The sequence below is a fragment of the Salvelinus alpinus genome, chromosome 22, assembly GCF_045679555.1.
Source record: "Salvelinus alpinus chromosome 22, SLU_Salpinus.1, whole genome shotgun sequence".
Classification (NCBI taxonomy): domain Eukaryota; kingdom Metazoa; phylum Chordata; class Actinopteri; order Salmoniformes; family Salmonidae; genus Salvelinus; species Salvelinus alpinus.
Genome location: NC_092107.1, coordinates 28759702 through 28786863, shown reverse-complemented (window position 1 = coordinate 28786863; position 27162 = coordinate 28759702). Strand labels below are relative to the sequence as shown.

At 46.3% G+C, this 27162-nt stretch overlaps 1 protein-coding gene across 9 annotated transcripts in view; it reads right to left on the bottom strand.

Annotated features, from left to right (window-relative positions):
* Window positions 1-27162, bottom strand: part of LOC139549367 (RNA-binding protein Musashi homolog 2-like) — a 302329-nt gene that overhangs the window by 30901 nt on the left and 244266 nt on the right. For 5 of the 9 annotated variants that reach the window (XM_071359812.1, XM_071359811.1, XM_071359815.1 and 2 more), the window contains exon 11: window positions 8184-8246. In XM_071359812.1, the coding sequence (XP_071215913.1) occupies window positions 8184-8246 (63 nt within the window). Of the gene's footprint in view, window positions 1-8126; window positions 8247-27162 lie in introns of all 9 variants that reach the window. The other 4 variants (XM_071359809.1, XM_071359808.1, XM_071359810.1 and 1 more) reach the window with 1 other exon arrangement.

The window sequence follows — 27162 nt, the reverse complement described above, 5'->3', positions numbered from 1 at the left end:
GGAGAGAGAAGAACAAACGAACAGGAGACATTGTTACTGATTGAGGGATGCAGATCACCTAAATAGAGTGATCACCTGCAGCTACAGAGGAAGGCGGAGGGAAGGAGGCAAGACGGTTAAAGAGACGCTAGTGTCTCATTCCATTCTCCTCCAACTCAACCTCACTTTCCTGACACGTCCCCTCAACATATGACAAGGAATCCAGTGGGCTGCATTTAGAACTGAGGTCAGTCACTGGTTGGACCAGTGTGTCAGCTGCCTGGGACACATGAATAGAAATCATGTCCTGCCAAGTCAGGCCCAGAGTGCCATGGTGCTTCAGCTCTGAGCTGTTGCAAATCAGGCTAATGTCGTAATCACACAGGAGTCTGCCTAGAGGAAAGGACCAAACCCTCCGTACAGTGCATTCCGAAAGTATTCACACCCCTTCACTTTATCCACATTTTTTTACGTTACAGCCGTATTCTAACAGGTAAATATTTTTTTTGCAAATTTATAACAAATTAAAAACAGAAATACCGTATTTATTCAGACCCTTTGCTATGAGACTCGAAATTGAGCTCAGGTGCATCCTGTTTCCATTGATCATCTTTGAGATGTTTCTACAACTTGGAGTCCACCTGTGGTAAATTCAATTGATTGGACATGATTTTTAAAAGGCACACACCTGTTTATATGAGGTTCCACACTTGAGAGTGCATGTCAAAGCAAAAACCAAGCCATGAGGTCGAAGGAATTGTTCGTAGAGCTCAGAGACAGGATTGTATAGAGGCACAGACCTGGGGAAGGGTACCAAAAACATTATGCAGCATTGAAGGTCCCCATGGACGCAGTAGCCTCCATCATTCTTAAATGGAAGAAGTTTGGAAGCACCAAGATTCTTCCTAGAGCTGCCTGCCCGCCTAAACCGAGCCATCGGGGGAGAAGGGCCTTGGGTCAGGGAGGTGACCAAGAACTCGATGGTCACTCTGACAGAGCTCCAGAGTTCCTCTGTGGAGATGGGAGAACCTTCCAGAAGGACAACCATCTCTGCAGCACTCCACCAATCAGGCCTTTATGGTAGAGTGACCAGACGGAAGCCACTCCTCAGTAAAAGGCACATGACAGCCCACTTGGAGTTTGCTCAGTCAATGACAAACAAGATGCTCTGGTCTGATGAAACCAAGATTGAACTATTTGGCTTGAATGCCAAGCGTCCAATCTTTAGGAAACCTATTACCATCCTTACGGTGAAGCATGGTGGTGGCAGAATCATGCTGTGGGGATTTTTTTCAGCGGCAGGGACTGGGAGACTAGTCGGGATTGAGGGAAAGATGAACGGAGCAAAGTATAGAGAGATCCTTGATGAAAACCTGCTCCAGTGCACTCAGGACCTCAGACTGGGGCGAAGGTTCACCTTCCAACAACACAACGACCCTAAGCACACAGCCAAGACAACGCAGGAGTGGCTTCCGGACAAGTCTCTGAATGTCCTTGAGTGGCCCAGCCAGAGCCAAGACTTGAAACCGATCTAACATCTCTGGAGAGACCTGAAAATAGCTGTGCAGCGACGCTCCCCATCCAACCTGACAGAGCGTGAGAGGATCTGCAGAGAAGAATGGGAGAAACTACAGGTGTACCAAGCTTGTAGCAAGCATCACACCCAAGAAGACAAGGCTATAATCGCTGCCAAATGTGCTTCAACAAAGTACTGAGTGAAGGGTCTGAATACTTATGTCAATGTGATATTTCAGTTTAAATATTCTATACATTTGCAAATATGGCTAAAAACTTGTTTTTGCTTTGTCATTATGGGGTATTCTGTGTAGATTGATGAGTAAAAAAACGAAATGTGGAAAAAGTGAAGGGGTCTGAATACCTTGTGAATGCACTGGACATGAGAATGGGGGGATAAATGCAACTCCAAACGCTCCGGATCTCTCCTAGATACCAGTTTTTGAGCTTGTCATCAAGAATGACTAACAACCAACAACTACCATGCAGATACGGTAAGACAATCCTGGATACCATGTCAGCTTGTAGAAGTAGATACAAGAACACAGAAAACAACAGTAGCTAGGAGCTATGACTATGTCCACCACTACAGGTGGCATGCACTGAAGTCACACTGATACACACATGGATCAGGCACAACAGGAGGAACACACATAAATTACACAACGGTTTTATCTTTGTGCATAAAAACACTACAGTAAATATAATAAACACAAACTATTCATCTAATGAGACAGGATGGAATAGAGAGAGAGAGAACAAACGAATGAGCACGGAGGAAGAAGAAATGAGAGAAGTTAGAGAAAAATACAAGTTTGAGATGGAGAGAAGGAAAGATGGAGGGAGAATAGGAGATGGTCAGGAGGACTGTGAGGGGGTAGTAGGGTGTGAGGGGGTAGTAGGTTGTGAGGGGGTAGTAGGTTGTGAGGGGGTAGTAGGGTGTGAGGGGGTAGTAGGGTGTGAGGGGGTAGTAGGTTGTGAGGGGTAGTAGGGTGTGAGGGGGTAGTAGGGTGTGAGGGGGTAGTAGGGTGTGAGGGGGTAGTAGGGTGTGAGGGGGTAAGGGAGTAGTAGGGTGTGAGGGGGTAGTAGGGTGTGAGGGGGTAGTAGGGTGTGAGGGAGTAGTAGGGTGTGAGGGGGTCGTAGGTGTGAGGGGGTAGTAGGGTGTGAGGGAGTAGTAGGGTGTGAGGGAGTAGTAGGGTGTGAGGGGATAGTAGGGTGTGAGGGGGTAGTAGGGTGTGAGGGGGTAGTAGGGTGTGAGGGAGTAGTAGGGTGTGAGGGAGTAGTAGGGTGTGAGGGGGTAGTAGGGTGTGAGGGAGTAGTAGGGTGTGAGGGGGTAGTAGGGTGTGAGGGGGTAGTAGGGTGTGAGGGAGTTGGAGGGTGTGAGGGGGTAGTAGGGTGTGAGGGACTAGTAGGGTGTGAGGGAGTAGTAGGGTGTGAGGGGGTAGTAGGGTGTGAGGGGGTAGTAGGGTGTGAGGGGGTAGTAGGGTGTGAGGGAGTAGTAGGGTGTGAGGGAGAAGTAGGGTGTGAGGGGGTAGTAGGGTGTGAGGGGGTAGTAGGGTGTGAGGGGATAGTAGGTGTGAGGGACTAGTAGGGTGTGAGGGGGTAGTAGGGTGTGAGGGAGTAGTAGGGTGTGAGGGAGTAGTAGGGTGTGAGGGAGGAGTAGGTGTGAGGGGGTAGTAGGGTGTGAGGGAGTAGTAGGGTGTGAGGGGGTAGTAGGGTGTGAGGGAGTAGTAGGGTGTGAGGGGGTAGTAGGTGTGAGGGACTAGTAGGGTGTGAGGGAGTTGTAGTGTGTGAGGGGGTAGTAGGTGTGAGGGACTAGTAGGGTGTGAGGGACTAGTAGGGTGTGAGGGAGTAGTAGGGTGTGAGGGAGTAGTAGGGTGTGAGGGAGTAGTAGGGTGTGAGGGACTAGTAGGGTGTGAGGGAGTAGTAGGGTGTGAGGGGGTAGTAGGTGTGAGGGACTAGTAGGGTGTGAGGGAGTTGTAGGGTGTGAGGGGGTAGTAGGTGTGAGGGACTAGTAGGGTGTGAGGGACTAGTAGGGTGTGAGGGAGTAGTAGGGTGTGAGGGACTAGTAGGGTGTGAGGGACTAGTAGGGTGTGAGGGAGTAGTAGGGTGTGAGGGGGTAGTAGGTGTGAGGGACTAGTAGGGTGTGAGGGGGTAGTAGGTTGTGAACAAACCTTCTGGCAGGCAGGCAGAGTGCACCCAGAGGAGTGTTTGAGGTGAGCAGAGAAGGAATGTCCCAGTCAGGACCATAGGCTCTCTGAAATGCCCAACCAAGTCAGAGACAGAAACAACTGGTCAAATTCACAACCAATCACAAACGACCATTGCTCCTATCTGTATGTATGACCCTTTACCGGTGTACCTCTAAGCACAACATTTTTTTGACTGGTTTTCTAATATTGTTGTATGGTGGTATTATACATTTTGTATTGTAGATATGTAGTGGTGCAATAATGTTATATGATGTACTGTTTTATATGTAAAATAAGTGCCTTAATGTGTTTAGACCCCAGGAAGAGTAGCTGCTGCCTTGGTAGGAACTAATGTGGATGCCTAATAAATACTAATACAAATACTAAGTGTGTATGAATATGAATGTGTGTGTGTGTCTGAATGTGTTTCTTTCACTATGTTTCTCACAGACATTTCCACTGTCTACCAACAGCACCTTTGGTTTGAGTTTGATCTACACTGCTGGTTTTCTGCACTGGATCACTTTGAAGTAGGCTGTGTTCCATAAGAAGACTGTGATCATCTACAAACGGATTCTGCTCCGGTGTAATAACGTCAAAATCAAAGAATCCTGGTTACTTTTTGATTCCGACATGAAATAGTTCCTGACTTTACTTTTAGAGATTTATTGGTGAAAGGGGAACATAATATAATGAAATTTTAATCTAGATAAAGAAGGGCATCATAGATCTGAGGATTGCAGGTGGATCAAAAGGTGTATTCCTAGTCTTAAATACTATTGTTCTATGTGAGGGGTTTTAATCTAGCAGCAGGACCCACTGACTAGCAGGTCCAACATCCCTACAGCACTGCTCCCACTATCTGATGAAATCATCTTTAATCTAGACCATATTGCCCTAGGGCACGTCAGGGGGAGGCTGGGTAGGCCTGGGGGACCCCTGGGGAGCTAAAAGAGGGCATCCTGTACTGCCAGGCGTGTGTTTGATGGATAATGTGTTAACATCTTCCTCAGGTTTCACTGCCTTGTCACCCTCTCCTTTTTTCAATTGTAATTCAAAACCCATGTCCATAGTTACAGTTGAAGTCGGAAGTTTACATACACTTAGGTTGGAGTCATTAAAATTAGTTTTTCAACCACTCCACAAATTTCTTGTTAACAAACTATAGTTTTGGCAAGTCAGTTAGGACATCTACTTTGTGCATGACAAGTAATTTTTCCAACAATTGTTAACAGACAGATTATTTCACTTATAATTCACTGTATCACAATTCCAGTGGGTCAGACGTTTACATACACTAAGTTGACTGTGCCTTTAAACAGCTTGGAAAATTCCAGAAAATGATGTCATGGCTTTAGAAGCTTCTGATAGGCTAATTGACATAATTTGAGTCAATTGGAGGTGTACCTGTGGATCTATTTCAAGGCCTACCTTCAAACTCAGTGCCTCTTTGCTTGACATCATGGGAAAATCAAAAGAAATCAGCCAAGACCTCAGAAAAAAAATTGTAGACCTCCACAAGTCTGGTTCATCCTTGGGAGCAATTTCCAAACGCCTGAAGGTACCGCATTCATCTGTACAAACAATAGTACGCAAGTATAAACACCATGGGACCACGCAGCCGTCATACCGCTCAGGAAGGAGACACGTTCTGTCTCCTAGAGATGAACGTACTTTTGTGCGAGAAGTGCAAATCAATCCCAGAATAACAGCAAAGGACCTTGTGAAGATGCTGGAGGAAACAGGTACAAAAGTATCTATGTCCACAGTAAAACGAGTCCTATATCGACATAACCTGAAAGGCCACTCAGCAAAGAAGAAGCCACTGCTCCAAAACCACCATAAAAAAGCCAGACTACAGTTTGCAACTGCACATGGGGACAAAGATTGTACTTTTTGGAGAAATGTTCTCTGGTCGGATTTAACAAAAATAGAACTGTTTGGCCATAATGACCATCGTTATGTTTGGAGGAAAAAGGGGGAGGCTTGCAAGCCAAAGAACACCATCCCAACCGTGAAGCACGGGGGTGGCAGCATCATTTATGGGGGTGCTTTGCTGCAGGAGGGCCTGGTGCACTTCACAAAATAGATGGCATCATGAGGATGTAAAATTATGTGGATATATTGAAGCAACATCTCAAGATATCAGTCAGGAAGTTAAAGCTTGGTCGCAAATGGGTCTTCCAAATGGACATTGACCCCAAGCATACTTCCAAAGTTGTGGTAAAATGGCTTAAGGACAACAAAGTCAAGGTATTGGAGTGGCCATCACAAAGCCCTGACCTCAATCCTATAGAAAATGTGTGGGCAGAACTGAAAAAGCGTGTGCGAGCAAGGAGGCCTACAAACCTGACTCAGTTACACCAGCTCTGTCAGGAGTAATGGGCTAAAATTCACCTAATTTATTATGGGAAGCTTGTGGAAGGCTACCTGAAACGTTTGACACAAGTTAAACAATTTAAAGGCAATGCCATCAAATACTAATTGAATGTATATAAACTTCTGACCCACTGGGAATGTGATGAAAGAAATAAAAGCTGAAATAAATCATTCTCTCCACTATTATTCTGACATTTCACATTCTTAAAATAAAGTGGTGATCCTAACTGACCTAAAACAGGGAATTTTTACTAGGATTAAATGTCAGGAATTGTGAAAAACCGAGTTTAAATGTATTTGGCTAAGGTGTATGTAAACTTCTGACTTCAACTGTAAGTATTGAATATTGCGATAGCTTATGTTTGAGATTAGGTCAAGTTATCTTTTGAGTAAATAAATAATCTGTCATAAAAGCCTAACATGATCCCAGACAGGGTCCCTTGTAGCCTACTGTTGCTCTGGGAACAGAACCAGTTGCATTGAACAGATGTGCTTCGAGGACCTACATCTGCAAACATCTGCTGAATCACTTGAAAACATTCCAACACATGATTGTCTTGTTCTTGATGGTGATTGAGTTACAGTAACTGTGAGATGACCACACAGAACCTGAGCCAATTGCAGAAGGGCTCAGCCAGGGGACAACATTAGAATGTAATTATTACTGTGAGAGCCATCCTTTAGCATCACACAAAAGCCAGTTAGCATGGTGGGTAAGCTACCCAGCTATATATCAAAACTCCATCTGCTCCTTCACTTCAGACTAGATCTATGCAGAGTGGAGTTTGTAAACTCATGTCTCTTGGTAATGAGTACTAGATGCAGTTGCAGAGAAAGGTCAAGTCTAAATGTCAGCAATATGGGCTCTGTGGGCCCTGTTGGTCCCTTAGCCTTCCCCTCTGGTTCTCCCTGAGTGTGATATAGTGACAGAATCATCCAGGAGACAGTCAGTGGAAGAGCTGGAGCAACATACTGTACTGTAGCCAAGGGCTAGCTCTGTTACTGGCTCTCTGCCTTGCCCAGATCAGCCCAGCTGTATTGCCTAGGCCAGCCCTGCACTAACTTGCATGGAGTAAAGTAGGATAAACCCAGTCTAGTCTAACCATAGCCTTTATACTTGCCCCTGTCCTCATCCCCCAGACTCACCTAGGATATAAGGCATCAAAGTATCTGCTTTTGATTTCTCATATCAGGTGTGTGTGTGCGGTGAGTGTGTGTTAGGCTGAACCTCCAACCCTAACTGTCAGAGTGCAGCCCAGCACCACACTGCTTCCAGGGGCCAGGCGTTCTGACAGCCAATTAGAGTGTCCGATCATTTTCCCTCGCAGCCAAAATGCCATCTGTCAATTCCAGCCTCGCCGCTTGTTTTTCTCCAGTGTTTATTTAGCTATATATTGCTGTGTCTGTGGACAAAGTCAGTGTGATTGATTAAGCTATCGTACTAGCCAATCAATGGCCAGGGAATAGAAAAAGTCAACGAGGGAGCCAATTTAAGCAGGACTCAGGAATCTGGACACTCATGATGCTGGCTTGGTTATTTAGAGACTGGAAGGTCTTATAGGGGCAAGCCGTATCCTAACTTGAGATTTGTGTGGAAGTCGGATTTTTAGTAAACTAATCGATATCAATAGGCACATCAGCACATGCTGATTTCAAGTTAGGAGCCTTCTCTGAAAGAGGTGTATGGGTGATACGAGTGACCGACACATGAGAAATCAACATCCTGCTCCCTGGATCTGCAGTCACATATTGTACTGTGGAGGTACATTACAGTAGGTAGCATTTCTACCTATCAAACACAGAGCTGGCAGGTATAGTAGCTCTGTAACAAGACAACTAAAGACTGCTAACCTGGTCCTATCCTCATCCTCTGTCCATTCTATCCAGTGCAGAGGCAAGTGAGGAGAGAACGGGGAGTTTAGTATGCTCTTTCTTTCCTCTCTTGTCTATTAAGAGAGTGTGAGTGTGTATACAGCAGGTGTGAGAGGAGTTTTCGGTGGCTAGTGAGAACAGAGCATGGAGCGTAGCAGTAGCCACACAGAATACCGACAGAGCGTTTACCTGCCCCTGCGTTCTGCTGGTATGCCATGTAGCCACCTCTTCCACGGGCCCCCCTACCTGAGCCACGCACTGCCGCCACTGCCGCTGCCGCCACCGGTCCATACGCCGTCGCTGGGAAGCCTGGGGGACAGAGGGGGACAAGGCATCAGTGTGTGTGGGAGAGAGAGTGTGTGAGGGGTCGGATTGTGTGTGACTGTGTGTGTGTGTGTGTGGGGGGGGGGGGGGGGGGGGGGGTTGTGTGAGAAAGAGTGAATGTTTTAATCTGTGTGTATGGGGAGGGGGTCGACTCGTGTGAGAGAGAGTGACTGAGTGTGTCTTAGTGTGTGTATCTCTCCATATGCCCAGTAACTGGGATTAGTTTTGGATTAGCGAGTGACATCATTTTCTAACATGAGGAAAAGACGAGTGAGGGAATCTTCTAGCTGGCAAGCTGGCGTATCAGGGGGAGGGACCAGTCTTCCAGATCCTCAAGAACAGGAAATAAAGGGTTAACTTGGAAACACAACAAACATCATGCACCATGAAGACTGATATGGAAATTTGCAACACGCTTGCACACTTTGTCGTCCACTTAAGTCATTTATCTCGTTGGCTCTGTGCGCTCTGTGCAGAGGGTGGGAGGGAGGGAGGGAGGGAGGGAGAGAGGGAGGGAGAGAGAGAGAGAGCCGTAAAGTCGGGAGAGCGAATCAGCTGCAGTTGTCAGCCGGCGAGGTTTATGCTTTGGAACTCAATCAATCAGGAGGATAATTTGGTCTCCAGAAAGCGTGACCGGCTGTTGCAGCCCCGGCGGACCGCTGAGCCTGGGGAACGAGGGAGGAACAGTGGGATGATTTGTGGAAGAGAGGCGACTCTGGGTAGGCTTGAGCAAGCCTCAGCCCCAGCCTCAGTCGACCTGTCATCCCTCTGCCGACCTGTTTTATCAGCGCTTTATGGTGTTATTATGGGTCTGGGCATCTGGGATTCATTGCTTAGTTCTGACTGCCCTTTGGGTGGAGGTTGGCTGGGGCAGGCGGACACAGGTTGAGGAGATTCTAGATAGAGAAGAGAAGAGAGAGAGAGCGAAAGAGTGCGTGCATATTGAAACGTTCCTTTCTTTCAAGTGTTTCGCCATTGTTCCCAATATTCATAACACAATGAGGCTCAATTGTCTGTGGTTTGAAAGCACACAAGCCCTTTTCTGCTCTTCATTATCTCTTTCCCTGTCAATGATTTAACTTGCAAACAAATACAACAAAGAAGACAGTCTCCACAGCATTCTACAAAGATCTTTACATGCAGTATGCACTCAGTTAAACAATGCATAGGCCAGTCAATATAGGTAGACTTTGGACAATAACCTTCTAATGTACATCTTTGTGGTTACCTATTCTTTCAACATACTCACACAAAGAAGAGGGAGTTGCAGTCGGTCAACTAATCAGCTGCTGTTTAGGCTTTGATAAGCAACGGCAACCAGTAAAGTGGTTTGCTTTTGTCAAAAATACAGTTGTAGCCTTTGATAATAAAGTGATTGGGGAAGGGTTGTTGGTGAAGTTGGACATGCATGGACATGGCTGAGAGATGCTGTGTCTGTGTGTGCGTGTGTGTGTGCGTGTGTGCGTGCGTGTGTGTGCGTGCGTGAGTGCGCGCGTGTGTGTGTATGCGAACACGGACCAGCTCCTGAGAGTGTGTACTCGCCCGTCGAGGGCCGGGATGTTCACTCTGACTGGATCTGCAGTGTTCTCACATTAGAATTAAATATCATCATCATAGAGGGAGACAATGAAAGACCCAGCGAGGAGGACGAGGACTCAGTCAGTCAGAGTGGTTAGTTATTATGATATAAATATAATTACAGACCATCTCTCTCACTAATTAAAACATCTTTGGCTGCAGAGGGCTATTCATGGTAGAGGGCCCAGACACAATGGAGCAGTGACATTGGCAGATGGTTGTCTTCAGATAGGAGGGACACCATGTAATTCCACTTGTCTCTCTCTCTCTGGTTCTTTCTCTTCTCTCTTACTAAACAAAGCCAGTCCCCATCCTGTTCTATTAGGGGACTTAATAACCTCTGATTTGGTGCTAATATATAATCAACAAATTGGACTTTGGGACGAGATTAGGAACAAGTCTGAACAAAAGACTGAGTTGATGTGTAATATTGAGAGGGGAGACGCCAGTGCGCGTATGATAGGACAGTGATCTGTCCGCAGGAGGAAGTTATTGAGCGACGTGGTGCCCTTGGTTTGAGGCAGGCCCACTCACTAGACCAGTCCAAAAAGGCCACCAGGAGAAAGGGCAGAGACAAGAGAACGAAAAGGACGAGTGGAAGCGAGGTTCTAGGAAAGAGAACAATCAGAGAGCTGGTGGAGGTAAGTGGGCCTGAATGCTGTGCTCTGAGGGGCTGTGTTAAGGGGTGGTGAGGGTTAAGAGGAACACTGTGGTGTCCAGGATGAGGTGGTTCCCCTCCTGCAGGGACACTACATGGGTAGGGGCCTGGAGGTCAATGTGGAGGAGGACCATGCTGAGAGAGAGACTGGCTGGTAGATAAGGCCATGATGAACAGAAATATATCTCTCTCCCTCTTCCTTTCTCTCTCTCTCTCTGTGGCAGCGCAGTGGGGTAGGATTGGACAGGTACGCTTTTCACACTGTGTTCATACTGAGCTTGGATTCTCAAAGGCATACAAATGATTTGCTACCTGCCCTCCAATCTCCTCAGACATCAAGTCAAACATTTCACAACAAATGCCAAATATTTCACCAGACAAAAAAGTGTCAATCTGTGTTTCTCCTTCACTGCCAATGTTGCGTCTCGGCAACCTGTAGCCTCTGTGTTCCAAAGTTACTGTTCGATGGGCAAAGTTGTTGAGAGAGATAAGGTGTTGGGGATTAGCTGGGTTAATTAATAGATCTTAGGGCGGCTGTGGAGGTTCATTGTTTTGTATTCACAGACTGCAGAGGCGCCGCCCAGGAGAACCTCAGCGACATTAAATCAATTTCATGGCTCCATTATTACTGGAGAGAAAAAGCCAATATTTAGCTGGTAGTTTCTGCAGGTTTCTATATATTTAACTGGTAGTTTCTGCAGGGAACAAAGCCATCATTTGGGTTGACGCCGAGAGGACCAGACCTGTACGGTCTGTGCTGCCTTGTTTACCCGTCTCTCTACTCTGCTACCTATCCTCCTCTTTGACTAGCACTCCTAAATCTCCTTGTTGCATTTGTCTCTTTGCCTACTACTGTGCCTGTTTCTCCTATGTCTATACCAACCCTCTCTCTCTTATCCAGTCCTCTCGCGCTCTCTTCTCCAGTCCTCTCTCTCTCTCTCTTCTACAGTCCTCTCTCTCTCTCTCTTCTCCAGTCCTCTCTCTCTCTCTCTCTCTCTCCAGTCCTCTCTCTCTCTCTTCTCCAGTCCTCTCTCTCGCTCTCTTCTCCAGTCCTCTCTCTCGCTCTCTTCTCCAGTCCTCTCTCTCACTCTCTTCTCCAGTCCTCTCTCGCTCTCTTCTCCAGTCCTCTCTCTCTCTCTTCTCCAGTCCTTTCTCTCGCTCTTCTCCAGTCCTCTCTCTCGCTCTTCTCCAGTCCTCTCTCTCGCTCTCTTCTCCAGTCCTCTCTCTCTCTCTTCTCCAGTCCTCTCTCTCTCTCTTCTCCAGTCCTCTCTATCTCTCTCTCTTCTCCAGTCCTCTCTCTCTCTCTCTTCTTCAGTCCTCTCTCTCTCTCTCTCTTCTCCAGTCCTCTCTCTCTCTCTCTTCTTCAGTCCTCTCTCTCTCTCTCTCTTCTCCAGTCCTCTCTCTCTCTCTCTTCTTCAGTCCTCTCTCTCTCTCTCTTCTTCAGTCCTCTCTCTCGCTCTCTTCTCCAGTCCTCTCTCTCGCTCTCTTCTCCAGTCCTCTCTCTCTCTTCTCCAGTTCTCTCTCTCTCTCTTCTCCAGTCCTCTCTCTCTCTCTTCTCCAGTCCTCTCTCTCTCTCTTCTCCAGTCCTCTCTCTCTCTCTTCTCCAGTCCTCTCTCTCTCTTCTCCAGTCCTCTCTCTCTCTCTTCTCCAGTCCTCTCTCTCTCTCTCTCTTCTCCAGTCCTCTCTCACTCTCTTCTCCAGTCCTCTCTCGCTCTCTTCTCCAGTCCTCTCTCTCTCTCTTCTCCAGTACTCTCTCTCTCTCTTTCTTCTCCAGTCCTCTCTCTCTCCTTCTTCTCCAGTCCTCTCTCTCTCTCTCTTCTCCAGTCCTCTCTCTCGCTCTCTTCTCCAGTCCTCTCTCTCGCTCTCTTCTCCAGTCCTCTCTCTCGCTCTCTTCTCCAGTCCTCTCTCTCTCTCTCTTCTCCAGTCCTCTCTCTCTCTCTCTTCTCCAGTCCCCTCTCTCTCTCTCTCTCTCTCTCTTCTCCAGTCCCCTCTCTCTCTCTTCTCCAGTCCTCTCTCTCTCTCTTCTCCAGTCCTCTCTCTCTCTCTTCTCCAGTCCTCTCTCTCTCTCTTCCCCAGTCATCTCTCTCTCTCTTCTCCAGTCCCCTCTCTCTCTCTCTCTCTCTTCTCCAGTCCTCTCTCTCTCTCTTCTACAGTCCTCTCTCTATTCCCCGTCCTCTCTCTCTCTTCTCCGTCCTCTCTCTCTTCTCCGTCCTCTCTCTCTTCTCCGTCCTCTCTCTCTTCTTTGTCCTCTCTCTCTCTTCTCCGTCCTCTCTCTCTTCTCCGTCCTCTCTCTCTTCTCCGTCCTCTCTCTCTCTTCTTCGTCTGCTCACGCACGCACGCACGCACGCACGCACGCACGCACGCACGTACGTACGCACACACAGAGGGAGGGAGGGGGTGCTCCTGCAGCCCAAATGAGAATGAATGGCGCTGCACTGCAGAGACCTCTGCTACATTGCTCATTGAGTCTTGTGCACACAGGAAGTATGAGCTTATTCTTCCTGATGACTAAAACCACACCAGGGCTGTGAGGGAGAAAGGCCAGACAATTGTGATTTAGAATCTATTTTAAACTATGACAGCATGGCAGTTCTCTGGGACAAGGTATTCTGGGACATCATCCGCAGGCTGAACTATGTTCCAATGGTTGTTAACGGGCTAAGTAACAGTAACAGCTGTCTAGCCATAGCACATAGCAGGCTATGAGGAGAGGACCTGGGGGACATGTTGAGTACAGGGCCAGATTTACGAATGGGCATGCTATGTGCTATGGCTAGACATACCCTCTCCTCCTCACTCTCTCTGTCTCTGTCTCCTTTCCTCACTCCAACAGCCCTTACCCTCTCCTCCTCACTCTCTCTGTCTCCTTTCATCACCCCAACAGCCCTTACCCTCTCCTCCTCACTCTCTCTGTCTCTGTCTCCTTTCATCACCCCAACAGCCCTTACCCTCTCCTCCTCACTCTCTCTGTCTCCTTTCCTCACTCCAACAGCCCTTACCCTCTCCTCCTCACTCTCTCTGTCTCCGTCTCCTTTCATCACCCCAACAGCCCTTACCCTCTCCTCCTCACTCTCTCTGTCTCTGTCTCCTTTCATCACCCCAACAGCCCTTACCCTCTCCTCCTCACTCTCTGTCTGTCTCCTTTCCTCACCCCAACAGCCCTTACCCTCTCCTCCTCACTCTCTCTGTCTCTGTCTCCTTCCCTCACCCCAACAGCCCTTACCCTCTCCTCCTCACTCTCTCTGTCTCTGTCTCCTTTCCTCACCCCAACAGCCCTTACCCTCTCCTCCTCACTCTCTCTGTCTCCTTTCCTCACCCCAACAGCCCTTACCCTCTCCTCACTCTCTCTGTCTCTGTCTCCTTTCCTCACCCCAACAGCCCTTACCCTCTCCTCCTCACTCTCTCTGTCTCCTTTCCTCACCCCAACAGCCCTTACCCTCTCCTCCTCACTCTCTCTGTCTCTGTCTCCTTTCCTCACCCCAACAGCCCTTACCCTCTCCTCCTCACTCTCTCTGTCTCCTTTCCTCACCCCAACAGCCCTTACCCTCTCCTCCTCACTCTCTCTGTCTCTGTCTCCTTTCCTCACCCCAACAGCCCTTACCCTCTCCTCCTCACTCTCTCTGTCTCCTTTCCTCACCCCAACAGCCCTTACCATCTCCTCCTCACTCTCTCTGTCTGCCACTATCACCTTTTCATCTCTTTTCCTTCCCTTGCTTCAGGCAGAATATAAGGTTACCACAAAACCTTGAGAGTTACACAACCTAAAGAGCTTTTCTCTGAGTGTTGCTTCAGCTCCCACAGAAAGACTAGATTAGGTGATCAATACAGAAACCCCACTCCTGTAATAAACACTGACATGCAGTAGGGTTGACATGCTGTGGCAGAAATGAGTCGGATTTGCAATATGTGTTTTGTTTTCCCTTGTGACTCACAAGGCAGCCTTGTCAGTCATCCAATAAGGCTTTCTAAAGCCTACAGAAAGGAAATCGCTCTCTGAAAAAAGGTTGAATTGTGTTAAAATAAGCAATGGAGGAGAGAGTGAATAATATGAAAAGAGCACAATCTCCATTGGCATCTGTTCATCGCACGGTGCAAGGAGAGGTGAGTCATTCTCCATTCTCTGTGTGTGTGTGTGAATGTGTGTCATTGTCCGACAGAACGGAAAGCTCTCTACTAGCGCTGCTGCTGCATGTGCTTCTCAAAGAAGACCTCTGTGTGCAGCGCTTCTCAAAGAAGACCTCTGTGTGCAGCGCTTCTCAAAGAAGACCTCTGTGTGCAGCGCTTCTCAAAGAAGACCTCTGTGTGCAGCGCTTCTCAAAGAAGACCTCTGTGTGCAGCGCTTCTCAAAGAAGACCTCTGTGTGCAGCGCTTCTCAAAGAAGACCTCTGTGTGCAGCGCTTCTCAAAGAAGACCTCTGTGTGCAGCGCTTCTCAAAGAAGACCTCTGTGTGCAGCGCTTCTCAAAGAAGACCTCTGTGTGCAGCGCTTATCAAAGAAGACCTCTGTGTGCAGCGCTTATCAAAGAAGACCTCTGTGTGCAGCGCTTCTCAAAGAAGACCTCTGTGTGCAGCGCTTATCAAAGAAGACCTCTGTGTGCAGCGCTTCTCAAAGAAGACCTCTGTGTGCAGCGCCTCTCAAAGAAGACCTCTGTGTGCAGCGCTTCTCAAAGAAGACCTCTGTGTGCAGCGCTTCTCAAAGAAGACCTCTGTGTGCAGCGCTTCTCAAAGAAGACCTCTGTGTGCAGCGCTTCTCAAAGAAGACCTCTGTGTGCAGCGCTTCTCAAAGAAGACCTCTGTGTGCAGCGCTTCTCAAAGAAGACCTCTGTGTGCAGCGCTTCTCAAAGAAGACCTCTGTGTGCAGCGCTTATCAAAGAAGACCTCTGTGTGCAGCGCTTATCAAAGAAGACCTCTGTGTGCAGCGCTTCTCAAAGAAGACCTCTGTGTGCAGCGCTTCTCAAAGAAGACCTCTGTGTGCAGCGCTTCTCAAAGAAGACCTCTGTGTGCAGCGCTTATCAAAGAAGACCTCTGTGTGCAGCGCTTATCAAAGAAGACCTCTGTGTGCAGCCCTTCTCAAAGAAGACCTCTGTGTGCAGCGCTTCTCAAAGAAGACCTCTGTGTGCAGCGCTTCTCAAAGAAGACCTCTGTGTGCAGCGCTTCTCAAAGAAGACCTCTGTGTGCAGCGCTTCTCAAAGAAGACCTCTGTGTGCAGCGCTTCTCAAAGAAGACCTCTGTGTGCAGCGCTTCTCAAAGAAGACCTCTGTGTGCAGCGCTTCTCAAAGAAGACCTCTGTGTGCAGCGCTTATCAAAGAAGACCTCTGTGTGCAGCGCTTATCAAAGAAGACCTCTGTGTGCAGCGCTTCTCAAAGAAGACCTCTGTGTGCAGCGCTTATCAAAGAAGACCTCTGTGTGCAGCGCTTCTCAAAGAAGACCTCTGTGTGCAGCGCCTCTCAAAGAAGACCTCTGTGTGCAGCGCTTCTCAAAGAAGACCTCTGTGTGCAGCGCTTCTCAAAGAAGACCTCTGTGTGCAGCGCTTCTCAAAGAAGACCTCTGTGTGCAGCGCTTCTCAAAGAAGACCTCTGTGTGCAGCGCTTCTCAAAGAAGACCTCTGTGTGCAGCGCTTCTCAAAGAAGACCTCTGTGTGCAGCGCTTCTCAAAGAAGACCTCTGTGTGCAGCGCTTATCAAAGAAGACCTCTGTGTGCAGCGCTTCTCAAAGAAGACCTCTGTGTGCAGCGCTTCTCAAAGAAGACCTCTGTGTGCAGCGCTTCTCAAAGAAGACCTCTGTGTGCAGCGCTTCTCAAAGAAGACCTCTGTGTGCAGCGCTTATCAAAGAAGACCTCTGTGTGCAGCGCTTATCAAAGAAGACCTCTGTGTGCAGCGCTTATCAAAGAAGACCTCTGTGTGCAGCCCTTCTCAAAGAAGACCTCTGTGTGCAGCGCTTCTCAAAGAAGACCTCTGTGTGCAGCGCTTCTCAAAGAAGACCTCTGTGTGCAGCGCTTATCAAAGAAGACCTCTGTGTGCAGCGCTTATCAAAGAAGACCTCTGTGTGCAGCGCTTATCAAAGAAGACCTCTGTGTGCAGCGCTTATCAAAGGCATGCCTCAGTCTGAACACTGGAAGCACCAAGCTCAGGGGAAAACTGACTGACTCTCTGAGCCACAAACAGCATTCAGCCATAGTACTGGAGCCTAACTGCCTCACTACCTCTACCACTATCCAGAGCCTTAATGTGTCTACATTGACAGAGAAGAAGAATCGACTCTTCAGCCCATTCAGATGTGTGACACAGCATGTGTACAGTAAGGCTGAGAATAATGTGACTTTTACGCCATATAGGGATGTATAGTACTGTATAGTTCAATCATGTAACACCCCCAGATAACTCCTGTCTGTCTACACTAGTCTAAGAAGAACAGAGTAGAGAAACACACTTAGAGGAAGACAGGAAGAACAGAGGTAACATATTCATCACTGTTAATACATTATCTGTTATGTGACTTATGATTTCCCAGTGTTAATACATTATCTGTTATGTGACTTATGATTTCCCAGTGTTAATACATTACCTATTATGTGACTGTTATGATTTCCCAGTGTTAATACATTATCTATTATGTGACTTATTATTTCCCAGTGTTAATACATTATCTGTTATGTGACTTATGATTTCCCAGTGTTAATACATTATCTGTTATGTGACCGTTATGATTTCCCAGTGTTAATACATTATCTATTATGTGACTGGTATGATTTCCCAGTGTTAATACATTATCTATTATGTGACTGGTATGATTTCCCAGTGTTAATATATTATTTGTTATGTGACCGTTATGATTTCCCAGTGTTAATACATTATCTATTATGTGACTGGTATGATTTCCCAGTGTTAATACATTATCTATTATGTGACTGGTATGATTTCCCAGTGTTAATACATTATCTATTATGTGACTGGTATGATTTCCCAGTGTTAATACATTATCTATTATGTGACTGGTATGATTTCCCAGTGTTAATACATTATCTATTATGTGACTGGTATGATTTCCCAGTGTTAATACATGATCTATTATGTGACTTATTATTTCCCAGTGTGAATACATGATCTGTTATGTGACCGTTATGATTTCCCAGTGTTAATATATTATTTGTTATGTGACTTATGATTTCCCAGTGTTAATACATTATCTGTTATGTGACTGGTATGATTTCCCAGTGTTAATACATTATCTATTATGTGACTGGTATGATTTCCCAGTGTTAATACATGATCTATTATGTGACTGTTATGATTTCCCAGTGTTAATACATTATCTATTATGTGACTGTTATTATTTCCCAGTGTTAATACATTATCTATTATGTGACTGTTATGATTTCCCAGTGTTAATACATTATCTATTATGTGACTGTTATGATTTCCCAGTGTTAATACATTATCTATTATGTGACTGGTATGATTTCCCAGTGTTAATACATTATCTGTTATGTGACTGGTATGATTTCCCAGTGTTAATACATTATCTGTTATGTGACTGGTATGATTTCCCAGTGTTAATACATTATCTATTATGTGACTGGTATGATTTCCCAGTGTTAATACATTATCTATTACGTGACTGTTATGATTTCCCAGTGTTAATACATTATCTATTATGTGACTGTTATGATTTCCCAGTGTTAATACATTATCTATTATGTGACTGTTATGATTTCCCAGTGTTAATACATTATCTATTACGTGACTGTTATGATTTCCCAGTGTTAATTATCTATTATGTGACTTGTGATTTCCCAGTGTTAATATATGATTTGTTATGTGACTTGTGATTTCTCAGTGTTAATACATCAGTCCTATTCAAATGGCTTACTTATCCTCAGCTATTATTAACAGTGGGAAGGTGCTGAATAGTAGCAAATAGCCTCTGCTGATAAAAACAGCTTTCAGGGAGAGGGATTTCTGGCCTGGCGAGTATGTCTACCACAAAGTTATCTCTGTTTTAACAAAAGTACCAATGCATTTTGTTATGCTTTTGGACAGACAGATATGACGGAGAGAAAAAAACAGCCAGTCACTACAAAGCATTATACTGTATATACACACCAGGGATATTTCAGATGACTCTGGATCCAGCTAATGGTGCATTTCACACAGTCTATTTCTGAAGGCACTAAGGCGTAGCAGGCCTCAATTGGCGCATCCATCCATCTACCACTCCACATACTAAAGAGCACTGTCCACTGTGTAGATCAAAACAGAACAGGGGGCCTCTAATCTGGACTCTCCATCAGACAGACGGGCTGTGCTTTGAGAGCACAACCCACCGCTATCTCCTTCCAGGTGTGAGGCAACATCACACAGACTTTGAACTAATGGAGAAATAGGTTGAAATGCAGCCCGTATGGAGAGGCTGTCGACTCCTAAACCGAGAGGGTGGGGCACTCTATCTATACAGCCACTTGAGTCCAAACATGCTCCCAAAAAGACTAAGTAGATCACTGTCTGTGTTTACCATAGTACTTTATCAACATTTAAATACATTTGCATCCGCATCAAGTCTTCATCATAACTGGAAAATGTGGGAATGCATATTGGAAGAATTTCTGAAAACCACTGAGACCTGTGTAAGTCAGGCCTGGGTCATTGGAGACAACGGGCCTACTCCTGGTCTCTGGTCTCCTGGTCTCTGGTCCCCTGGTCTCTGGTCCCCTGGTCTCTGGTCCCCTGGTCTCTGGTCCCCTGGTCTCTGGTCCCCTGGTCCCCTGGTCTCTGGTCCCCTGGTCTCTGGTCCTCTGGTCTCTGGTCCTCTGGTCTCTGGTCCTCTGGTCCCCTGGTCTCTGGTCCCCTGGTCTCTGGTCCTCTGGTCCCCTGGTCTCTGGTCTCTGGTCCCCTGGTCTCTGGTCCTCTGGTCCCCTGGTCTCTGGTCCTCTGGTCCCCTGGTCTCTGGTCCCCTGGTCTCTGGTCCCCTGGTCTCTGGTCCCCTGGTCTCTGGTCCCCTGGTCTCTGGTCCCCTGGTCTCTGGTCCCCTGGTCTCTGGTCCCCTGCCCCCCCCCTGCATGTGAAGCTTTTCCTCATTGACAGCATATTCAGAGCATAATCCCCTCCATCACCCTCTCCTCTCTACCCGCTTGCCTCAGAGGTGACAAACCGTGTGTGTAACATGCAATTAGGCAGCTCAGTACATGGGCAACGGGGATGACACCTGGGGTGTGTTGGGGTGATGACGGCCCTTGTCCCAGTGCTCCTTGTTGTTCCAGAGCGCTGCCTACACAATGAGGGAAATTACCAGCAAGCAGGGCAAGACGACAGGGGAGCACCATTACAGCAGGGGCTCAGTAGGGGCTCGCTGGGATGATAAAGACATGCGTCTGAAGCTGACACTGTCTCCTTCTCTACCATCTTCCTTTCCCTCCACCTCTCCTTCTCGCCCTCCACCTTTGTCTTTGGTGTGTGTGTGTGTGTGTGTGTGTGTGTGTGTGTGTGTGTGTGTGTGTGTGTGTGTGTGTGTGTGTGTGTGTGTGTGTGTGTGTGTGTGTGTGTGTGTGTGTGTGTGTGTGCAAGAGGCGTAGTGTAGTGGTGGAACACAGAGGGACAAGGCCGTCTGATGGACACAAAAGCCTCTATTAGATCTTGCCTTGCATGATAGGACACAACCTCTCACAGCACAAATCAGCGATATAAATGTCACCTTACATGGAGGGGCAGGGAGAGCCAGAGGCAGAGAGCCAGGGCAGTTGCAGACATTGACTGGCCAAAATAATTGAGAAATAGCCCTTGGAGAGCCCAGGTCCCATGTTTGATCCAGAATGGAGTCAACATGTAACATACTGCTCCACTGCTGCTGATAATGAGACCCTGGCAGGTCCCACCACACATGGAGGGAGGGCTGTTTATGGCTGAGCCAGTCCCAGTGTGTTAGTCCCACCACACATGGAGGGAGGGCTGTTTATGGCTGAGCCAGTCCCAGTGTGTTAGTCCTACCACACATGGAGGGAGGGCTGTTTATGGCTGAGCCAGTCCCAGTGTGTTAGTCTCAGCAGTGGTATTAAGGCTGTTTCCATATACGTTGACAGCCGTCATGATTTTGTGTGTGTGTGTGTGTGTGTGTGTGTGTGTGTGTGTGTGTGTGTGTGTGTGTGTGTGTGTGTGTGTGTGTGTGTGTGTGTGTGTGTGTGTGTTTCAAAGCCAAAGCGCAGCGGTTCTCTGTTCCCAGACTGTGACACGTTGAAGGCATTTGCCTCTGCACACCCACTGGGTTAATGAGCAGGCTTTTCAATTAGAGGTGATTTTCTCTGAGGAGCTGCTGGATAAGTTGGCCCAGCTGCCTGGGTGCCTGCTGCTCTCACTGGCACTCTCTCTGTCCCTCTCTATTTCTCCCTTCCCTTACAGCCCCCCACCCTTCCTCTCTCCCTGTCCCCGTCCCCCTCTCTCTGCTCCCTTCTGTCTCCCTTTCTCTCTCTGTCCCCCTCTCTCAGTGGCAGACTGGGACAAGAAATAAGTTAACACATCCAAGCAGGAATGCATGATTCAAGATATTTTGCAACCTAATCCAGTGATGTAATATATTTTGGGTTGACAATTAGACTATAGTGGCTGTAATTTACTGTCAAAATATGACTTTTTTTCAATAGAGATGATTTACACACATGAATTACACTAACCAGTGGGCGACCCGTCATTCAGGGGGAAAAAAACAGCCCCACCTGTTTTGCATGTTATTTTAGCATTAATACGTGTCACATATCAGTTTGCAAAATGTTTTGTAAAGCCGCATTGAGTAAGGCATATCGAAAATGCAGGTGTTTCAGCCTAGCTCAGTGCTTTCTGTGGTGGTGGGGCAGTAGGTGTTGGTAATGTTCTCTAGTTGCGCCATGATTAGCTCAGTGTTCTGTCACTTGTGGGGACACTACTGTATCTCGAACAATCAAGCCCCTTGGGGGCTGCCAGAGAGTTACATTAGAAGTGCCCATCCAAGAAGGCTCAAGGTCATTGGCCACAGATAAAATGACGTCAAATCACTTTATATCTACAGTAGCTTTGATTGGACTGACCATGACCAAATCATACTTTCAAAAACTTAGCTAGCAGTCATCATGAATCAAGTCGACAATCTACTGACAAATCCTTTTTAATACGGATCATATGAAGAGAAATAATGAAGAGAAATTATAGATAAAACATATCGGTGCTCATCGGCCATTGGACAGAAACATTACACAACAAGTTGGAAATCGCAAATTCAACAATGAGTGGTTCGGAAGGAATCAGTGACAGTGGCAAACTGCAAGTATTGCAAAACAATCACTAGCCTGCTATTCAGTGGTGTGGCTGTGTGGTCCCAAATCTGTGATTAAGTGTTTATTTTCCAAGTTTAAAATAATAAACATTCAACATTGACCATACTGTCAATGAACCATGATTTGTGCTGTGCTCAAAACAACTTAACTCGGAACTGCGAAAAGACAAGCTCCGACTGGGAAATACGTTTTGAACGGCCCATGTTCTGAATTGTGTCGCTGTACATTTCAAAAGTGCTGAACAAATAGTTATATTGACTACGTCTGTCCTAGCTCGCTCATTAATGTCTTAATCGCATTTACGGATTGTCTCTTATCTGCTTGTTGTTCCCTTATGCCATAGTTTGCACATCTCAATTGTCATTAGAAACCACATTAGTTTAAGCAAGTCAGCCATATCAGCTATGTTTTTTTAAAGGCAGTAAATGAAGCTGAATGAACTGTTTCGCTGCAAGACAAGGCTCTGCTGATAGCCAGGTGTAGCAGTGGTAAGATGTTGGGACTGCTGTTGGGACAACTTTATGTAGGCCCTAACAGTTTGTGGCAGTGGTTGTCTACTACCCAATAGAGCACCACAGTGGTAGTATCATAATACCCATAAAACCTGGCAGTCAAACAGGGAAATTGTTTTTCCACCATTCATTTTTCCCATAAGGGCTGTGTTTCATGTAGGTTTACCCTGGTGTGACGTTTTGATAACCATGTAAATCTCTCTTGGGCAAGGTGACTTTTATCAATATATTTGGATGTATTTATTCTCAGATTCGAACATTAGACATCATGCAAAACTACAAATCCCTGCAAGCTCCTGCACGTCATCTCTACCTGACACCTTCGCTAACAGGTATTGTGTCAATTTAAAACTTGCACAAGACAGTTCACAGAATTGTCCATTTAAAGAAATGTTGACAATTTATGCATTACTACATTTAGCTAACATTAGATAGTTAATCCAGAGAGTTTTATCTTTGCCTTGATTCAGCAGTCTCGTTCAGATCATCATTGAATTTGTAGCTCTTTATGTTAGCCACATTAGCAGCTAATTAGCATTTCATTTTTGGGGAGTAAATACAGGCAAATATATTGATAAAAGGCCCCTTGTCCTAGATAGATTTACATGGTTCTGAAAAAGTCACGCCAGGGTGACATGAAACACAGCCCTTATCTTACATATTTCTAAAATCCCCTATGGGAAAATGACCGCTAGGTTTTATGGGTATTATGACTCATACTGTTGTACTCCATGAAACCTATGCCCTCGCAATTGTCAGTGAGTATTTCCTCTCCATATCTCAAAGCCATATCAAATAACATGGTTGTAAAATAGTTGCTATTGAGCTGAATACTGAGAGTTGAGAAATAAAAATATAACTACAGAAAGTTGAGACCCTCCTCTCTTCAACAGGGACAAAGGGACGAAGCTTCCAAAGCTGTGTTTTTCCAGCAATTTCATTTTGAAATGTTATACGATCAGAACACATTTTTCTCTCGAACGCATGGGGGGATAGGAGAGTGGCTCGCTCATCATAGCAGCAGGCCCCAGCGAGGCCACAGGCCCAGCGGCAGGCAGACACTTTCATTACAGGAATCATGAGGATAACGCACTTCACTGTTTGACCAAATCAAGGTTTTAGTGAGGTGACAATGAAGAATATGCTCTTTCTACATTAATAGGCTCCTTTCTGTTGTTTACCATCCATGATCCTGGCTGTCTAACTGATGACAGAGTCAGAGCAAGTCTCTTTGTTGATGCCGCATTTGCTGACCTTGAATGTGAGTTTGCGTGACCTCGGCTCAGCCTATCAGAAAACCGGGCCGTAGCCCATTAATAAGACAAAGGCTATTTATAGATGAGTATATATAACAAAGAAATTGCACAAAAATCTTTCCAAAACAATCTTAACAGGCCCATGGGCAGCTGGCCATGTCACCTTTTTTATTGTTTAATTTTTATTTAAAAAATATATTTTGTGTCAATTTCAACCAGCCCACCAACCAAAAAATGGTCCAGTCCATCTGACATTTGCCAGAATTGCCAGATTGCAAATCTGCCCCGCTCTCTCGCTTTCTCCCTTCCTCTCTCTCAGCTTCCCTTTTTCTTCTTTCTCCCATCCCTTCATCTCCCTTTCCCTCTCTGTCCATCCTAGTGATTTGTGGCAGACAGACAGACCTGGTAGTTATTAAACAGAGCTCTGCAGGTATTCCACTCTCCTGGTGGCCAGGCTGGAGAGCACAGAGAAGCAAAGGTGTTTTATTTGTCTTGTTTGCATGGTTTCTATGTCCCTTAGCCCCAGCGGGTAGCTGTCCAAATTCAGGCTGTGGGGCCCCGGGCGTGTGTGTATGTGTGCATGTGTGGGCGTTGCATGTGTGTGTGTTTGAGGGTGAGGGGGGTTAAACCTCTTGACGGTCCCCCTTTTCGTTTGCATAACTGATTAGGCTCTAATCAAAAGCGAAGCATCAATTCCCTTCCCCCTTAAAGGAGAGCCAGGTAAATGGAGGAGAGGAGCGAGGGATGAGGCAGCTTTATTACACAGCCATGGCACAGGAAGTGCTCTAAGAGGATGTGACCTTGGCATTCACCGTCAGCGCCGCCGCATCCTTCAGCTCTCATCAGCAGCAGAGACGTCAGATACCAGAAATGGGGGGTGACAATAACAACTAGACGCTATGCTGCTGTGAAAGAGAGTCTCTACAGACAGAGACGTCGTGATATTCACCAGGCCCATTTGAACCAGTAAAGAAGTGAAATAGAAACGTTACTGCCACATCATGGAATAGCACTAAAATGGCTGTTTTCTTAGAACTGTGACAGTCAAAGGGGGAATGTAGCGGGGGGAAAAAAGGGGCAAATAAAATACAAAAAGGGACGCAGCACGAATTGTAAACACTGTTGTCTCAACATCCTTATTGTTGCTTTAGCAATGTGCACACACATTTACAATAGCCATAACGCAGCAAACATTCTATCAAAGAACCAGATGTTACATGCCAATATGAGACACACTGTAATGGAGACGTGTGAGATAAAAATAGGCCATGGTAAAATGACATCACTCACGCGCGCACACACACACCTCCATTTGACCTCCTCTGAAGCGCTGTCCCCTCTGAGGATTGCGGGCAGTGCTTCTCCTCTCCTTTCAACAGTCCATTTTTAACCTCCCAAGCAGAGTGAGCTTTATGCTAAACCCCCCGACGCTACACGGAGGGAAAAAAGGCTTTTCACCTTACATGTCCAACACCAAGGTCGTTTGGCACTACAGTATCTGAAAATCACAGGGAGAAAAAAAGGACCACATTGTACCTGGTGCTGAGGCAAGATCATTTTACAGAGCGCGCCAGGGGATTAGAGGAAGGCAGTAAAGTTAACCTCGGAGAAATCAGACCTCCTCTCTACCTTTAACTAGTGCCAACATGGAAGCAGGGCTGGGGCTGGCAAACGTAACACAGTGCCTGTTAACTAGCCAAGGCCTGGACTGACGACAGATAGCACTAGATCTGCTGGGGTCCCTCCACACAGGAAACAGCTAGAGGCTTTGTTCTTGCTTTTTGTCATTTCATTTGATTTTTAATCTGTGTGAGGAGGTGGAGGAGGAGCGGGGAGGAGGAGGAGGGAGGGGGAGGAAGAGGAGGAAGAATTGTCTATGTCATCACCATGGAAGGCATGTGTATGGCCTGTATGGATTAGAGAAAGCTAACTTGGCATTTCATCCTCTCATGTCATGAAAACTCAAATTCAAGGCATACAGTATGACATACGTACAGGTTCCGATGTGTACACAGTAGAGAATCGCCTGGAGGAATGATATGTTTTAATGGTGGTGTCATACATACGGTTTGAGTAAAATAAAATGTTACTGTTGAAATTATTATTTATTTGTATAAATATTTTGTGTGGGGTTGGGGAAATGAACTCACTATACTTTAACATGACTAAAACCAAAGGGAAAATGTGCAGTAATGATAATGGACCTACATTCATACAGTTTGACTGTCCAGCTGCTAAGAACCACTGAAATGAAACACAGTCAAAGATCATTGAACATTCCCTAAAAGATAGATTTATTTTTGCAAATTTTGACGCAGACTAAATATAAGTGCAGCCCTCCGGACCTGGTCTAAATATAAGACATTTTCAGTGCAGCCCTCCGGACCTGGTCTAAATATAAGACATTTTCAGTGCAGCCCTCCGGACCTGGTCTAAATATAAGACATTTTCAGTGCAGCCCTCCGGACCTGGTCTAAATATAAGACATTTTCAGTGCAGCCCTCCGGACCTGGTCTAAATATAAGACATTTTCAGTGCAGCCCTCCGGACCTGGTCTAAATATAAGACATTTTCAGTGCAGCCCTCCGGACCTGGTCTAAATATAAGACATTTTCAGTGCAGCCCTCCGGACCTGGTCTAAATATAAGACATTTTCACTGCAGCCCTCCGGACCTGGTTGAAGACCGAATGCATCCCCCAGGGAAAAATGAGTTTGACACTTTGTTTGAATCCCTTTCCCCTGGTATAGTAACAGTGCTGGATGATCTCTCCAGCACCTCACCTTTCCCCTGGTATAGTAACAGTGCTGGATGATTTCTCCAGCACCTCACCTTTCCCCTGGTATAGTAACAGTGCTGGATGATCTCTCCAGCACCTCACCTTTCCCCTGGTATAGTAACAGTGCTGGATGATCTCTCCAGCACCTCACCTTTCCCCTGGTATAGTAACAGTGCTGGATGATTTCTCCAGCACCTCACCTTTCCCCTGGTATAGTAACAGTGCTGGATGATCTCTCCAGCACCTCACCTTTCCCCTGGTATAGTAACAGTGCTGGATGATCTCTCCAGCACCTCACCTTTCCCCTGGTATAGTAACAGTGCTGGATGATCTCTCCAGCACCTCACCTTTCCCCTGGTATAGTAACAGTGCTGGATGATTTCTCCAGCACCTCATCTTTCCCCTGGTATAGTAACAGTGCTGGATGATCTCTCCAGCACCTCATCTTTCCCCTGGTATAGTAACAGTGCTGGATGATCTCTCCAGCACCTCACCTTTCCCCTGGTATAGTAACAGTGCTGGATGATTTCTCCAGCACCTCACCTTTCCCCTGTATATGTGTATATGAATTCTCCTCCTGTATATGTGTATATGTATTTCCCTCCTGTATATGTGTATATGTATTTCCCTCCTGTATATGTGTATATGTATTTCCCTCCTGTATATGTGTATATGAATTCTCCTCCTGTATATGTGTATATGTATGCCCCTCCTGTATATGTGTATATGTATTTCCCTCCTGTATATGTGTATATGTATTTCCCTCCTGTATATGTGTATATGTATTTCCCTCCTGTATATGTGTATATGTATTTCCCTCCTGTAT